The following is a 16952-nucleotide window of genomic DNA, read 5'->3' on the forward strand; positions in this document are numbered from 1 at the left end:
CGCTGAGAACCAGCAAGAAATCACCAAATCGAATTTCTCCAGCAGACTGAGCATAACAGAGGTGAAGAGGAAATCTCCAGGGCGTGGGGGCGGTTGAGGGAGAGGGGCGGGGATGATTCTGGGGCTGGGAAAGGACCAAGAGAACAAATCTTACTCCTGACTGGCTGAAGTGGTTTTAGAGAGACAAATAGCCTTGGCTAATGAGGTGGGAGCTGTCCAACTTTTCAGCAGCTCCTGAGCTCTGGGATTCATGCTTTCCGGGCTGTAGAGGAGACTACAAGCTGTTAATGTTGGTGCTGCTGCTCCTGCTGCTTCAAACTACTCCCGCTCTTGCAGCAGCAGCACTGCCTGAGGAAGGAAGGGGGAACCCTTTGGAAAAGAAGCACATCTCCACACGCCCCAGTGTCTTACTTGAGGAACCCAAGAGCTTCACTTTGTCACCACTTCTTCGGATCGCCAGCTCCTTTTATAGTATCTCTGGGTAGTGGAGTCCATCCTTAGTGTTTCATCTTTTCAGAGACTGGTTGCCCCAGTCTCTGGTGGTTTGCAGTGGGAAGCTCAGCTTTTTCAGTCTCTCGGTTGCTCAAGAAACAGCCCGTAGCAGCAGATTCTCAGAGGCGCACCCAGCAGCCAGGTCCACCAGGCTTAGCAGATCAAGGATGGAGGCAGAGGGCAGCAGTGTGCCCGCTCAAGCTGGCAGTGGCGGTGAGGGCAGCGATGGAACCAGTGTCGGGGCCACACTGAAAGCCCCCAAACATCTGTGGAGACATGAGCAGCACTATCAATACCAGCTCCGGCAACATCAATTCCGTCTTTTGCACCCTCATCACCACCATTCTCCACCGCCTCCTCCACCCCAGTCCCAGTCCCAGTCCCAACCCCAGCCCCAGCCCCAGCCCCAGTCCCAGTCCCAACCCCAGCCCCAGTGTCCCTTGCAGCAGCAGCAGCCCCCTCCACCTCCACCACCCCCTCTGCCACCACCACCGCCACCACCTCCTGGGGCCACTCGGGGCCGCTATGGGGGAAGCAGCGGCTCCAGCCGGGTCAGGCACAGGGGCTACTCCGACACGGAACGCTACTTGTACTGTAGAGCCATGGACCGGGCATCCTATGCCGTGGAGACCGGACACCGACCAGGCTTAAAAAAATCCAGAATGTCTTGGCCCTCATCCTTCCAGGGACTCAGACGGTGAGTTGGAATTTCCTCTGTATTTCTAGTGCCCCTGGCGCCTCCTCCTTCTCACTCATTTCCTCCTCCAACCAGATCCCCAGAGAATTCTTTTTCGGGGTCTCTATCTCAAGTTGAGGCTGTTTACCTTGAACTCTTGGGTACTTTTGACAGAGATAGTGAGGTTAGAAGAATGAGCAAGGGGGCTGGTGACAGAGAGGGATGGAAAGCCTGCCCTTGATTTTGAGTACGAATCTAGTGAATATATATGGTTCTGGATTTTTTTTTAAACACTCCCTCAAGAAGGATGGTTTAAAAATGTTATCTTCTCTCCCAGGTTTGTGCTCCCTACCCTTTTCTAGCTCTCTCTTTGATATGTCTTCTGGATTTGAAAGAGCTGGGCTCCTCCACAGACTAAGTAGACCAGGGGCTAGGAGGCAAACAGAGATAGGTGGTGAGGTGGGGGGTGGAGACAAGTAGCATTCAAGTGGCACTGGAGTGGGGAGGGGACCAGAATGTTTGAAGTTAGGTGCTTAGCCTGTTGAATGTAGAAGCGGCAAGGGGCGGTGGGAGAAAATGCATGCTGGATCTGGAATTAAAGACCAGAAAACAAAACTCAAGTTTCTCTTTGACAAGTAGGAAGAGTAAATTGAATGGTGAAAGAAAGAACGAAACACGTGGGTGACTTGGAGAGTTAGAAAGAAATGTTCAGTTGTGCTCAGGAAAGGATGGTTGGGTGATTGGCGGGCTGTTGCAGCCCTGTTCTTGTTCAGGTGTGTGTGTGTGTGTGTGTGTGTGTGTGTGTGTGTGTGTGTGTGTGTGTGTGTGTGTGTGAGAGTGTGTGTGTGTAAGAGAAAGGGAGAGAGACAGATAGACAGATAGACAGAGACAGACTCAGACTCTTAGTTGTGGCTTTTCATTACGGTTTCCTCTGTAAGGTTAAATTGATTCTTTAAAAAAAGAGGAAAGGCATGTATATGCTAACAGAGTTTATAACAAGGCTATTTTTTAAAAAAGGAAGTGAAAAAATGCGTGAGCAACTAGTTAACTTTAAGGGTCACTGAATTCTTTGGGAGAAAATGGGTCCATTTTTCTAACACAGGCTCTGGGAGAGCTGGGAAAACCTTTGAATATGATGACTTTTATTAGCAAAGCAAAAATTCTCTTCCTACTTCTTAGTCCCAGACCCCAGGAAATTAATTAATTCTCATTCGCCCTGCGGCAAATCATATGGAGTCTGTGAGTTGAATGGCCTGAATGCAGGTCTGGGATGAAATATCAAATATGTAATTTGAATTGATACTGGGCATGGAAATATGGAACGCTCAGCCTAGGAGGTGCATCTCAATCTCAGATGTGCTCTAGCTCAGATTCATTGGCTGTTTTTAATAGAGTAGATGCACGTAAATGTATGAGTCCCTATAAATGTTGTTTACTCAACAGATAACAGAATCTAGCAGAAAATCTGAGCTCCCTCTCCAGCTCAGCCATACACACCCCCTCCCCCAGTGCTACCACATTCGCGCCCCTCCCCCTCCTTTGCAGGACATACACACACATTCACACAGACCTTCTGTGATCCTCCTTGGGGACACGTGACCTTCTCGTGACATCATTATGCCCTTTGGTATTGAACATTGTAGTATATACTCTTTTCTCCTGTGCAGGAGTCCACCCTGATTGGTTTCCATTTGGAACACCAGAAAGATTTTAAGAAAATCTTGAACTAAAACAAAAGTTTAACTTTTGCATTTGTGGCTGAAGAAAACTAAAATGTGGTTAACTTTGTTTCCAGAGGAAGGGGTGCTGGTACCTGGCCAAGTGCCATGTTATGCAGGTCTTTACTGCTATTTTGAAGAGTAGAGCTAGCTTTGTAAACCTAGAAAAAACACTTTCATGCCTTTGATTCAAAATAGGGATTGTCTATTTATGTAAATGATAGAGAAAGTAAGTACACTAGTTCCCTGGGAAGCAGACTTTATAGGGGGAAAATCAGATAAGACCTGATATAATAGGCCTAATATTACCAATCACAGAGGATAGGTATTATTTCTCCCTTTAAGCTCTCTATATGTACATTATGTGTCATCCAATATAGTAAAAAACTTTTATTATTTTCATTTTCAAAAAAGAGAATGGTTTTGAGGCAAGCACAAGTAAGGAACCTTAAGTTAACTGGAATATATATCTCAAATCTGTAAAATTTGAATTTACTTTGCCTTTACAGAGACTTTTATGTAGCATCTGATTAATTAAAGATATATCTATTTTTGAAATTTCAAAGCCAAGAAAAAACTTAAGCCATATATTAGTATTTAGATATAGCTGATACTGTGGAACTTTGGAAATCACTGCTGTCCAGACTGAATATCTTTGAATATGAAATTCCCCCTATCAATGATGTATTTCATATATATTCTCTACCAGTGCTTCTAATACTTTCCCCCTGATATTAACAAACATATTATACAATATATTAACAAACATATATGTTGTATTAACAAACATAAGCTATTTCAGATGGAGTTTAAGGATCATTTTAGCTTGTAAGAGAGAAAAGAACAGCTTTACGTAAACAGTTTTCTAAAATAAATGGTGCCAGGAAGTTCATAGAAATTGTGCTTATTAACAATCTCAGGAAATGCAAAAACAAAACAAAACAAAACAAAACCAACATGGGGTTTGTCCTGATAGATGCCTCAGAAAATAAAATCCAAATTAAACTTAAACATTTGCAGATATTTAAGAAATTACAGGCAGTACAGCTTTGGGAAGCTTTGATAGCTTTTAACTTGCAGCATAATTCCCAGCTGTTAGAACAGGGTTATGTATTCTGTTAGAGTATAGATACCATTTAAAAGTAGTGTTCTTTTATAATTCATATTTTTTTTAAATAACAGCATTCAAGGAAACCAGAGGTGGTGAGATTCTTTCATCTTGTTTTCATTGACCTCCCAAATGGGTGAAAAAGGCTTTATTACTATTAACATATATTTTAATTGCTCTATTCAAATAGCAGATTTTAGCTGTCTGTCAAATTAATGTCTCTGAAAATGCCTCATGGATGGATGGGCTGATTCCCTGTAGATGTTCATTCATGAGATTATTTTTCTCTTATTTTTAAGCTGCATTCCTCAGCCAGAGTAAAAAAGAGACATGTTTCCAGCTAGTAAGGAAGTATTTGCAAAAGTTTTTGTTTTCTCTTCAGAAAATACAATCGTTTTGGTATGTGAAGCAAACTGTTTAAAAAAAAGATATAATCAACTCAAATATTTAAATGGAAATTTTAACTTATATTTGACAATATTTATAAATAGCCATGAATAAGTTTTCATATATTGTGAGAAATGAAGACATTTTAAGGAAACCTTAAATTCAAAATTATCTGTCTGGAGGGATAGGTCCCCAAAATTCTTGAGCTGTGTAAATGGGGTTTAAAAAAACACCATTTCAATTACATGACACTTATTTACTCCATTGAAATGTCAAAAAATTTTGTAAAACACCATATTTTGGAGTTAGATCATATTAAATGGTCAGTTGATGGCTATTTCCTTAGAATTGAGAAGACATTTAATGAGATTGACCAAATTAAATTAAATTAAAATCAGTTAAAAATTCTGTCCACACTATTTAAGAAAATTAATTTCTTATTTTGATTTATTTTTATTTTCCCCATTTTCTTGAAATCCACTGCTTGGATACTGAGAGAAAGGCATGGTAGAAAGAGTGTGAGTCTTAGAGTCAAAAGACATGTGAATTACAGTTTTGGGTCTAATACTACCTTAGTGAGCTTACACAAAGAAGTGTAGAACATCTCTGTACCACCATTCCTGGGGAAAATGATACTCTCATTACATGTCTCAGACAGTGGTTGGGTAAAAAACATATTGAAACCTTAATGCAATATAAAAATATGACTATTGGACAGTCACAGCCTTAGTCAAAAGTTCAATTAAATTACAATTTGTGTATGTACTGCAAACCAATTGCATATAAGGTTGTTATCATATAGCAAATTCCCACAAGACTGAGTTAGTGAAACATTTTGACATTTTAGAAAGATAGAATTAATCAGTCAAATGAATAATCTATATAATGCCAATGTTGACTGACTCTAAAATAATTTTATTTTTGATTAATTCAAAATGGCTAGTCTTGATATTTTGTAGACATCTATTTCTTAGTCATTGTGTTGTGATACTGGAGTGGATATACAGACACACTGGATGTCATTTTGACTTGCTTCAAGACTACCTTTCATAGTGACATATTTTTTTAACCCTTACCTTTTACCTTAAAATCAATACTGTGAATTGGTTCCAAAGCAGAAGAGGGATAAGGGCTAGGCAATGGAAACATCAGTCACAAAATGACAACATCACTGAAAATAGAATTTGGGAAATACACAAAATTTTGTATTGGGAAGAAATTATTATTCATCTTCTAGAGATACTTACAAATATGTGTCTATTCATATGAATGATGCTATGATGAAATATTTAGAAGTAGCAAGATTGCCTCTGTGATCCTAGAACAGAGCATTTCACCCCCCAAAATTGTTTATATTGACGAGTATGTTAGTATGTTTTCCATTGATCCTAATTGATGATGCCTGCATGTTTTCTTGATGTGGCTATAATTTCCCAGCTATGTCATGGATTGTAAAAGGTTAAAGAACACTCGAGACAGTGACATTTTGAGGAATCAGAAAGAACACCTACATCTCTTTTTATCTTTGTTTCAAGTTCTCTGAAATATATACTAAATCTACATGAGTTATAATCTCTTTATGTTGCAGGACATAATCAGAAAGAATATTTGGTGTATTGTTTAGAAATATTTTTAAAAGTCTGAAATATCATCATTTATCACCTATACATTAATCTCACTTGTAGAATTATTGGGACTTTAGTAAAAACCAGAACCCTAACTGTTCAGAGGAAATGAGGCATTGCCCCAGGTTATCAAATTGTAGAAATTTGGAGGGTGCTAAAAGAGCTTATAGTCTTTTAGCAGCTATGAACAACTTACTCTGCTCCTACTTAGCAAATTTAATTAGTTAAAATTAAAAGCTTTCACACTTATTTAGCAAGAATGATTAAAATTGGAAGCTACAGGAACTTCCTTCCCTCATCTCCACTATCAGTAGTCATTCCCAAGTGAGTTCAGCCTTGTCAAACATCACCCCCTAGCATCAGCCTCCAGGTGTCTCTTCCTTCATTAAACATTTCCTGCCACTTGCCCTGCATGCAAAAATGGGTAGTTACAGTTCTGTCCATAACTAGGAAATTATTCATCTCAATTCATTCCTTAAATGTTTCATGGAACTTTATGGTTGCCATTTAGAGAGTTACAGACTTGTAAACATAATCACTGAATAAAGCACCAAAGCCAGACATTTGTTTTCATTTTTATAAAGATCTTTATTCTGATTTTGCTAATTAAACTAGCTTAATTATCTGCACTCTGAAATAAAAATAACTAATTTTTTTGAATCAGGAAATATGATACAATAGTGTAGTTAGCCAAAGACTTTGCAAATCTTCAGTCCTAGCAATCTTTTTTTCATTCACTTAAATTAAGAAGACCTCAAGATTACAATATTCAGCAGAGTAAATTCTAAATATACATGAGTTATAATCTTTTGGTATTGCAGGACATAATTATAAAGAACATTTGTGTACTATTTAGAAGTATTAAAAAGTATCAGGAATCACATCATATGGAGAATGAGATCAATAATTTGGTTTATGAACAATGTATACATGTCTTTCTATTCATTTCTCTGTGTTTTTCCTAGTTTCGATCTATATTTAGGCGCATAGAAAAGGAGTAGTTCTGGTAAAGTAGGCAATACCTTACCTGTGGAGTATTCCTAGATATCACAGGAAGTATTCTTAGGTTAGGGAATATGTGGAAAAATTCTAAAATATAAATTTTATAAAACTTATATTAACATAAATCATTATTACAAAGACTTAAATATGTATGCCAAGTCATTTTTCATCCTGCCTCAAAGAACACCAATGATAAAATGAAAATGATATATTTTAAGCCTACAACATTAGGATCAACCCTGTCCATGTGATTAAATAATTTTAACTTTATTGCCTTGTTATTTTTCAAAATATATCCTGATCATGTTCAGTTAAAAGATCACTGGTTTTTAAGCCAAAGAACTTGTGATCAAATTCTGTTTCTGCCACTTAATACTGACTTCACCTTAAGAGTAAGTGCCTTTTAAACTGCTAGGACTATGAGTTTTTTCTACTGTAAAAAGAACATTGTACTGTTAAGTGAGGCCATTGGATTAGATAGTTTCATGAATCTCTTTTAACTTGCAACCTTTGGTATTCCTTACTTTATGCTTGAATAATATTTTTCTCCTTTTAAGAATTAGAAATCCATTTTTCTCCCCAAAAAGGGAATTTATGCTTTATTCATCTTACTTTAAACATAAAAGCACACACACAAAGAGTGTTCATTAACTGGTGAAAAAATCTGATTACCACATTTAGATGATAAGAAAAAATTGAAATGTATAAAATTATCTAAGGTCTTACCTTAGACCAGTGGTTCCCGAACTTTTTTGGCCTACCGTCCCCTTTCCAGAAAAAAATTTTACTTAGCCCCCTGGAAATAATTTTTTAAAATTTTAATAGCAATTAATAGGAAAGATAAATGCACCTGTGGCCATCACCGCTCCCCTGGATCGCTACAGCACCCACCAGGGGGCGGTAGTGCCCACTTTGGGAATCACTGCCTTAGACCATTATAGCGTATTTACAAGTAAAAACATTGCAATTAGACATTATCATCACTATGCATTATGTACAGGTGTATCTTCTATCAATTTACTAACCATGTCTACCCGTCTACACAGACATTATGTATTTGGATAAGAAGAATTATCACCACCTAGTAGATGCCTATTTTGTGAGTAAAGAGGATATTTCTATAGCCTGTGATTTTCTATCTTAGTGACTCATGATCATTTATGTTATTTTTTAATTGTAATGTTTACCGACTGGATTTTTTTGATTACTATTTGCTATATTATTGAGATGTCCATAATGTTTTTTAAATTCTTACCTTCTTTCCTAGAATCAATACTAAGTATCAGTTCCATAGTAGCAAAAGAGCAGTAAAGGCAAAACATTTGGGGGAAAATGACTTGCACAGGTTGACACAGCTAGGAAATGTCTGAGGTCATACTGGAACCCAGGATCTCATGTCTCTATGCCTACCTCTCTATCCATTGAGCCAACCAAGTTGCCCCTGTATCCATAAAATTTTAATGGACTTTAAGGAAAAAGGGACCCATTTTTTAAAACTAGGAGTATCTTGGAAAATATAGAAAGGAACTAAGTCACTGCTTTATACTGAGGGATTATTATTCCACCTAATTAATACATCCGAATTAAATTCTAATTAGCTTCAATTGAAGGGTACAACTTCATTGATCCTTTTAGCTTTCTTTTTTAGGTAACATTATCAGCCATTCCAAAACAATGGAATTTGGGAGACTGGTCCTGGTTAAAAAGGAAATCAGTAAAGGATTCAGTTTTTATACATGGCAATTTTTTAAAATGGCAGAAATTCCCATCTCTTTCATTTTTATTACTGTTGTACAGATTCCTAGTTGATTGGATAGGGGACAGATCTGTAATTAGTCATATGGGAAGCTGGTTGGCAAGTTATCAATACTTCTCTTGGCTTGGCATCTTTTAGTCTTTAACCCCAGTTTTTTGCCCTTGCATCAGTGTCTGTCTCCTTCCTTAAACAAGCAATAGAGGTATTTTACTTAGAGGCTAATCTACACTTCAACTCAATTTATAAATCATCATTAACTTGCTGATTGGTTGAGTCATGACTAATTGTTTTGCCAAAGGGGGTGGTGAGGGGAGGGGGGGAGGGGGGAAGAGATTCTATTTAAATGAACAAATTTAGAGTGCCTTCTCTATGGAAAATATTATGGTAGGTGCTACAGATGATTTAAAGAGAAGTTAGAAATAGATTGTTCCCACAAAGAAATTATAATCTAGTTTTAATTCATCATGTCATGAAGGAGGAATGGGTGATAATCACTGATGCTAAATGCATTGCTAAGCTAAGTGTTTAGCTGTTTCAAGAATCTGAATGTTTTATCAACTTATTTGTCAAAAGGAAATCATATTCAAATGACAGACATATTATTGGATTCTTAAACTTTGGTTCTGTGTTCACACTTTCTTTTGTTTGTTTTTCTGAAAGTTAACACGAAAACACTAAACACTATTACACTAAAAGTCAACTAAACTTAGATGGAATATATGAACAGATTTTAGTTCCAGATGACGTATGATGAAACACAGGTCATCTTATTGATAAAGAAGTAGCTGAGAGCAGGAAAGGGAAATATGGATTATTCAAGTCAAGAATGTTACAGATACTGTCAGATGTAGTTGATTTTCCAATTATTTTTGTTTAATGGTTATCCTTTGTTACAAGAGAACTCTGGGTCACAAGTAACATCTAAAAATGGTTGTCATAAAAAAAATTTTTTTAAGAAAATGAATCTGTAGATCCAGCCTCAATTTGACACCTCACTGTTGACTTGGCCCTCCTCTGAATGAAACTTTATCTCAAGTTTTTCAACATCTTCTAGCTCTTAAAAAAAGGGAATTATGAACTCCTGAGAAACAATTACGCACATAAACATTGGCAACCACCCAACCTGACAGCTCGTTTATTGCACTGGATGCTACTAGAATAAAAGTATTTCCCTTAAATATTTGATACTTAATTAATGAGTATCTTGGATCTATTCTTCATTATAAAATCTGCTCATAAAAATAAAGACAAGCAAATTATAGATGATAGTGGTTCCCAATGGAAATACAATTGAAATGACTTCTTCCAATGCCATCATGAAGTTGGCTGGGCCACTTTAACCAACATTATATCTCTTACTTCTGTGAAAGAAAAAGGAACACTACAAAGGGTATCATTTTATTATATTTCAAAGGGTATTTGTTTTTGCCTTGGATGAGCACAGTTATGCCTTATTGGTTTTATATTTAAACAAGGAAAGATCCACCTTTTTTAACATCCTGATTTACTTCATTTGATATTGTATAAGACCTGATTAAATATTTTCTATAAGTAATATGCGAATGTGAAAGAATAAATGTGCTGTGTGCATATGGTCTATATATGTATGTGGATATATATATATATACACACACACACATTTTAATTTATTTCTAAAACTTGATTACCTTTAAATACATATTATTAATATGTATTAATATCAAATACATATTAATAGAGATTAACTATCTTTGTTTAAACTGTTATTTCAGTATCTCCCTCCTTAAGCAAGCAGTAGAGATATTTTACTTAGAGTCTAATCTTCACTTCAACTCAATTTAACAAACAATTATTAAGTGTCTACAATGGGCAAGATATACTATAAACCCTGAAAAAATGCTTCTGTCTTAATGTAGCTTACATTAATCTTGAAAGGTATAATATACACATGGATAAGTAGAGTACAAGGTAGGAAGAGTCAAAGAAGCTGTCAAGAAAAGAAAAGAACATTTGAGAAAGAAAAGAACAAAGGTAACTGATTAGGGATGGTGTAGGATTGAGGAAGAGTTCACAAAGGAGACACAATTTGCCATAAGTTGTGAAGGAAGATAAAAATTTTAAGAGGCAGAAGTAAGGAAGGAGTATGTTTTAGGTATGGGAGATGGCTTTTGCAAGTAACAGTGGCATCAGCTTCAGGAAGAACTAGTAGTTTGTGATGGTGGGAGTGTTTAGTGCAAAAATGGAAATAAAGGAAAATAGGGATTAAAAAGTAGACGGTGGCCAGCTTTTGGAATACCTTAAAAGATAGACCAAGGAGTTTATATTTTATTCTAGAGAAAAAAAATACCATTGAATATTTTTAGGAAAGGAATAACATAGTCAAACTAAATGATTGTAATTGGAGTAAGAGATGGACTGGTTAATTATGAGATTGTACCAGATGATTATTGGTAAACTAACTAAGGTAGTACTGTCTTCCATCAAAATTTTTGTTGCGAGGTACTGGAGGTCATTCATTTGTGATGGTGGCAGAAGGGTCCTCGATGAAAGGACCTCTCTAGTCCTATGGAACACTTTATTACCTTAGTAAATACCTTTTCTACTGCTATGCCACCTAAAGAATAATTGTGGATATGAGTAAGACTGGGATAGGAATGATAGTGGCATGGAACCTCTGCTGCCTTTTTTCCCAATAGCAGTGACCTTTACTCCTCTTTGCTAAGAGGAGGATGTTCTAGATCTTATTACTTAGACAGGAGCAGCAGGGTCACTGGGCCTACGAAGAGCAGCTGGCCTCTATCTACCCGATTAACCAGGTGATTAAAATTTATCAGTGATAATGGTTCATTTATATAAAAGAACAACTTTGTGAACTGGTGGAGGTGATTATTAATATCTTTGGAGTCAGGAAGGAGTAAGTTCACTTCAGATTTTCTATCTGAAGACCATGGCTAAGTTATTGAGCTTTCTAGATCTTGAATGTCCTCATATTTAAAACAAGGATAATATTTGTAGATTCTGTGTCATAAGGATATTTGACGATGAAGTGAGATAATTACTTGCATATTGCAAACTTAAAGTGCTACAGAAAATTGATGTGTTATGATTCCCATTTTGCAAATGATGAAACTTAGGGTCAGAGGCCTAATTGCCCAGGAAATAAAACTAATAAATATAAGAGATGAGACTCCTATTCAGGTGTCCTGACTCCACCTCAAGAGATCATTCTCTTGCCCCTATGTTATGCTGCTTCTCAGAGATTATATTTAGAAAGCATACCTTTAAATAAGAAACCTTTTGGGTACTTTGAAAGTAACCTACTTTGTCTTCATACCTTTGCAGAAACTCTCCATAGCATGTTTTCAAATAAGGATTAGTTTTTCTGGAACCTTTTATCCAAAAATATAATTTGTTCTCATATCCATTCACCTTTAACCTTCTTTCACCATCAGCCATTATGCCACACCTCCCCCCCCCAGTCATCTTGCCCTTCATTTACTTTTGAAGAACATTCCCAACAGATAAAGGATATAATCCAAATGGAATTGACAGAGGCAATTGTCCCCTCTCCCTTTTCCCCTTTCAAACATCCTGTGCTTCACTGATTGAATGGCAAGTATTAGAGAAATCTCCCTGGGATTTAAGGATCTTAGGGAAAAGGTCACATTTAAAAGCCATTAAAACATAACAGCATAAACAAAAACAATTCTGCAGTTAGTCTTCAGTGAGAAATTTAACTATGAATAAAGGGTAAGTTTTTAAAGAAAGAAATGGTTTAAAAGTACTTGTTTCTAAATATAAAAGGATACATTTTTTCATCTTTACTTTGGACAGATTACTTATTATATTAGATAAACCACAATGAGCATGTTTCCCCAATTAAGTTAGCATGACCTAAGGCCTGAAAAACACAACTGAGGTACTCCTTTCCTGTTTTCAGAATCAATTTGTTAAATTCATTTAAACAAATTTATCTTTTGGTTGGTTTATAAAATGACCAAAAAAAAAAGGTTTTATATTACTTAATTGATTATAAAGCCTAATGAGCTTTCTGTTTCCATAGCCATCAACTGGTACACCAATGCCTCCTTATTCTAGTCTTTCATCTGCAGTTCATTCTATGTATTATCTTTGAATTATGCTGCTGTTTTGTGTGCTTCCCCTGCTCAAAAACCCATTGTGATTTCTACTGACCACTATGTCAAATCCAAACTACTGTGCCTGGCCTTCAGGAAACCCCACTGGGTTAAGAGGCAGCATGTTGCAGAGGATTAAGCACTAAATTTGGACCCTCAGGAACTGAATTGAAATCCTAGCTATGCCTCTAAATACCTATATGACCTTGGACAAGTCCCTCAATCTCCTCAATTACCTCATGTATAAATTTAAGTGTTTGGACTAGAAGACCTCCAAAGTCTTTTTCAACTCTGTTTCTATACTCTTCTGGTCAGTCTGTCCCTCCAACACTCCCACATCAATTCTCTTTACTCTCTGATAAAGGCTCTACCCTCTGCTCAAACATATTTGTATGAAGCTTGCTTATTCCTACCTCTCATCCTTTGTGATTATCATTTTCCATTAAGTGCAATAGGTGTTTATTAAATGCCTATTCTATACTGTGCACATTCAAAAAAAGGTCTTCATTTCCCTCCTGCCTTCCTCCACTTTCAAAATACAGTTTTAAATACTTCCTTTCTTGGATGGTTTCCCTGTTTCTCCATGTCTCTCTTAGATCATTCCTGTACCTCTGGTTTATTCAGCACCAAAGTACTATTTGTGCTGCAAGAACCTCTGCTCATTGGCATATTGCTTTGTAAACATCTATATGCCTTTCCCCCATTTTGTGCAACTTTTGTGGCTTTAAGTATCTTGATAATTTCACTGAAAATTGAGATGATGTCTTTCTTTTTTTTCTGATCACCTCTCACCTTCTATCCTTTCACTACAATGAAAGACTGGTGTCTGAGCAGGAAGCCTGTTTGTCTTTAAGGAGACCATAGTGGATGCCAAGCTCAGACAGGTCTAGGAAGCTGGGAAGCCTTTGAATCTAGTTTAGATAGGATTATGGACCAATTTATCTAATCTTACAGTGCCTGACCACCATGGGATGACTTCTTTTGGTGGGGATGAGGCTGAAAAGTAGCCCAGGAACTCAAAGACTCTCTCATATTAAAAAAGAAAGATTGTAATCTGCATTCACTGAGATAATGACTAGACTCATATAACTAGAGATTCTAGAAATATTAAAGGATTAAGTTGTATCTCTCTTCATTACATCTAGAACCCTAAGGTATAAGAATGGAAGAGGCTCTACACTCACTGACTATATCATATTAAGTAGATAGGTAGGTGGTACAGTGGATAGAGCACTGGACATGGAATCAGGAAGACTCATTTTCCTGAATTCAAATCTGGCCTTGGATATACTTCAGAGCTGTATGACCCTGGGCAAATTACTTTACCCTGTTTGCCTCCGTTTCCTCATCCATAAAATGAACTTGAGAAGGGAATGGCAAACCAGTTCAGTATCTTTGTCAAGAGAACCCCAAATGAAAAGTGAAGAATTAGGCATGGCTGAAAAATACCCAAACAGGAAATCATAATATATAAGAATAATTTTAACAACAATAATATCTAGCTCTTTAAAGTGTGCAGAATACTTTGCAAATGTTGTCTTGCTTGATCCTTACAATAGCCTTGTGAGGTAAGTACTTTATCATACCCATTTTATATATGAGGAAACTGAGACTAAGAGCATTTCAACAATTTGCCCCAGGTCCCATAGCTACTATGCAACAGAGGCAGGATTTGCACTCAGATTTTCTAAACACTCAGTCTACTGAACTGTCTAACTACTATAGATCATGTTTTATAATATCATATTTATTATATTGCATTATATTGTATCATGTCCTGTTGTTTCCTAACTTGTCATATAATGTTATATTAGGTTCTATTAGTAGTAAAAATCATCCATGTATACAGTTATATAGCAAACATATATATATATATATAGATATAGATATACACTAGTTTTTCAGAGGATTTACTTATATATTATCTCATAATTATATTATGTGGTCAGTAAGGAAGATTTTATGCCTGCTACGAATTCAGCTATGTTTAAAAACAAAGTCTCTTAACCGTAAACTTAATCACCCTTTAACTAGGCTGTGCTGCTGTCCAAAATTGCTTATTATTTTGTCTTTGGAATGTAAGCACTTTGAGATCAAGGACTAATTTTGCTTTCGTATTTATACCTCCAGCATTTAAAGTTTGACTCATAATTATTAAGTGCTCAAAATTATTTTTAAAAATTTACTTGTTCATTGAGAAACTCCAGACTACCATAATTTTAACAAAACTCCTTCAAGGTATCACTTCTTTGAGGGAAGGCCATTGAGAACCAAAGTTGTCCTTATGTGTCACTAGGAAATAAGTGATGATTTGTGGCTCAGCAGAGGCCTAACAGGTTTTATATCAATTTCAAAGAGTCTATGCATACAGTGACATTAATCAAGGAAAATAATGAAGAGAGAATTTCAGGATGCATGTACAGTCATTCTTTTTCTCCTGTGAATATCTTAGGACTGAGCTAAATGACTGAAAGCATGTAAAAATAGATAGAATAAAAATGGACCTCAAACCTGGCTCCATATTGTTGTACTGATGAAATTTTCTTATAATGGTGGGGTTTTTTCCTGCTTTATGATTGCCAGAAATCCCAACTTCTGGTTCAAAAGAAAAAAAATTAGGATGTGAGATTTGTCCCATTTATTTTTTTAGCTAAAATTCTATTTTGCTTCCTAAGACCTTATAAGATTAACAGGTAACAAAATCAAATTCTGTGGGGTGAGGGGCATTTATATTTTTAGTTCATAGTTTGCAAAATTCGCACAGGGATAAATTCTATTTTTAGTTTGTAATTTGAAAAATTAACAAAGAAAGAATATAAATTATAATCTTGGCATAAGAAATTCATTTGAAGAAGTCTCACATATTTTGTTTTTCACTATAGAATACTGACTCTCCAAACCCCACCCCTTTTATGGGGGTTAATGCAGTACCAGAGGAGAGAGAGAAAGAAAAGAAGAAATATGGGTGTCATCTTTCCTTCCATAAATATTATCACTGTTCAGTTTTAAGTATATTATCTGCAGTCATTCCAGAGATATTAAGTGAAGATTTTCTCAGCAATAAGAACACTTCCATGGCAGCTAAAGTTCCCTTCTGGTGCAGATTAGAATTCTCCCTCTACATATTTCAATTTCTCTTCATGATATGAGAAAAGAATTGCTGTATTGGGTAGAATTCCCAATAGTATCATAGGAATGGAAATATTTGCCTGAGTGACTACTGTAGTGAGAGGAGAGAGGCAGAGGGGCATTCTCTCAAAATTACCTTCTGGAGGGCTCGTTGGGTTTCAAATCTTGATTTTGGAAGGAAGCTGTTCCTGTTACTACAAAACACAGCTGTTTTATATTAGATTACCTTATTTCATGTGTACCAAGACCTTCTTTTAAACACTATTTCCTCTTTTCGGCACATTGTATAAAAAGTAACATACCAGTAATTTCTTACCAACATTTTCTAGAATCAAAGTACATTAGATTTGTAAAAACCAGAATTTATTATTGATTTCATCCCCATTATTGTTAAAGTCAACAGCATCCTTCTCTGATGTTTCATCATGATGAGTGGATGACCCTAGGTTTTCAATGGTTATGTCAACAGAGCCCTGGTATTGACTGGACCTACTGAGTTAGGACTTACTGAGAACTGGTCAGGTGACTAAAGACTGAGCCTCTACTTTCAGAGGACCAGTTTGACTAAGGTCACAAAGGCCTGGGCACTATAGTGCCTAGATTCAGTGAGATGAATTTTTCAGTCAAGACTCACGAAGACATCTGTGAAGAGAGTATTCATGATCTCCACCAGCAGATAGATACTCCATTCTGACAAAACCAAAAACCTCGGAAGAATTAATTTTTATTATTATTATCACTTCTGATAATAAAAATTTATTTTAAAAATCTATTCTACAGATTGTAATTTGCTTTGATAGCACATGACCTTCCACAGTAGATGCTTAATTATAATTTGTTGAATGCAATTGTATTACATTTGATATAGCTTATTTCATTAGAGTGGCATGACAATCTTTGTTATTTGGAAGTAACTTTAGAAATCATCAATGTTAAGTTCTCAA

At 36.2% G+C, this 16952-nt stretch overlaps 1 protein-coding gene across 1 annotated transcript in view; it reads left to right on the top strand.

Moving 5' to 3' along the window:
* Nucleotides 1–659: 659 nt before the first annotated feature.
* The window catches only part of PDE4D (phosphodiesterase 4D), a 1102929-nt gene continuing 1086636 nt past the window's right edge, over nucleotides 660–16952 (top strand). The window contains exon 1 of the mRNA XM_044663797.1: nucleotides 660–1189. Within this exon, the coding sequence (XP_044519732.1) occupies nucleotides 660–1189 (530 nt within the window). The remainder of the gene's footprint in view (nucleotides 1190–16952) is intronic.

The sequence above is a fragment of the Gracilinanus agilis genome, chromosome 1, assembly GCF_016433145.1.
Source record: "Gracilinanus agilis isolate LMUSP501 chromosome 1, AgileGrace, whole genome shotgun sequence".
Lineage (NCBI taxonomy): Eukaryota > Metazoa > Chordata > Mammalia > Didelphimorphia > Didelphidae > Gracilinanus > Gracilinanus agilis.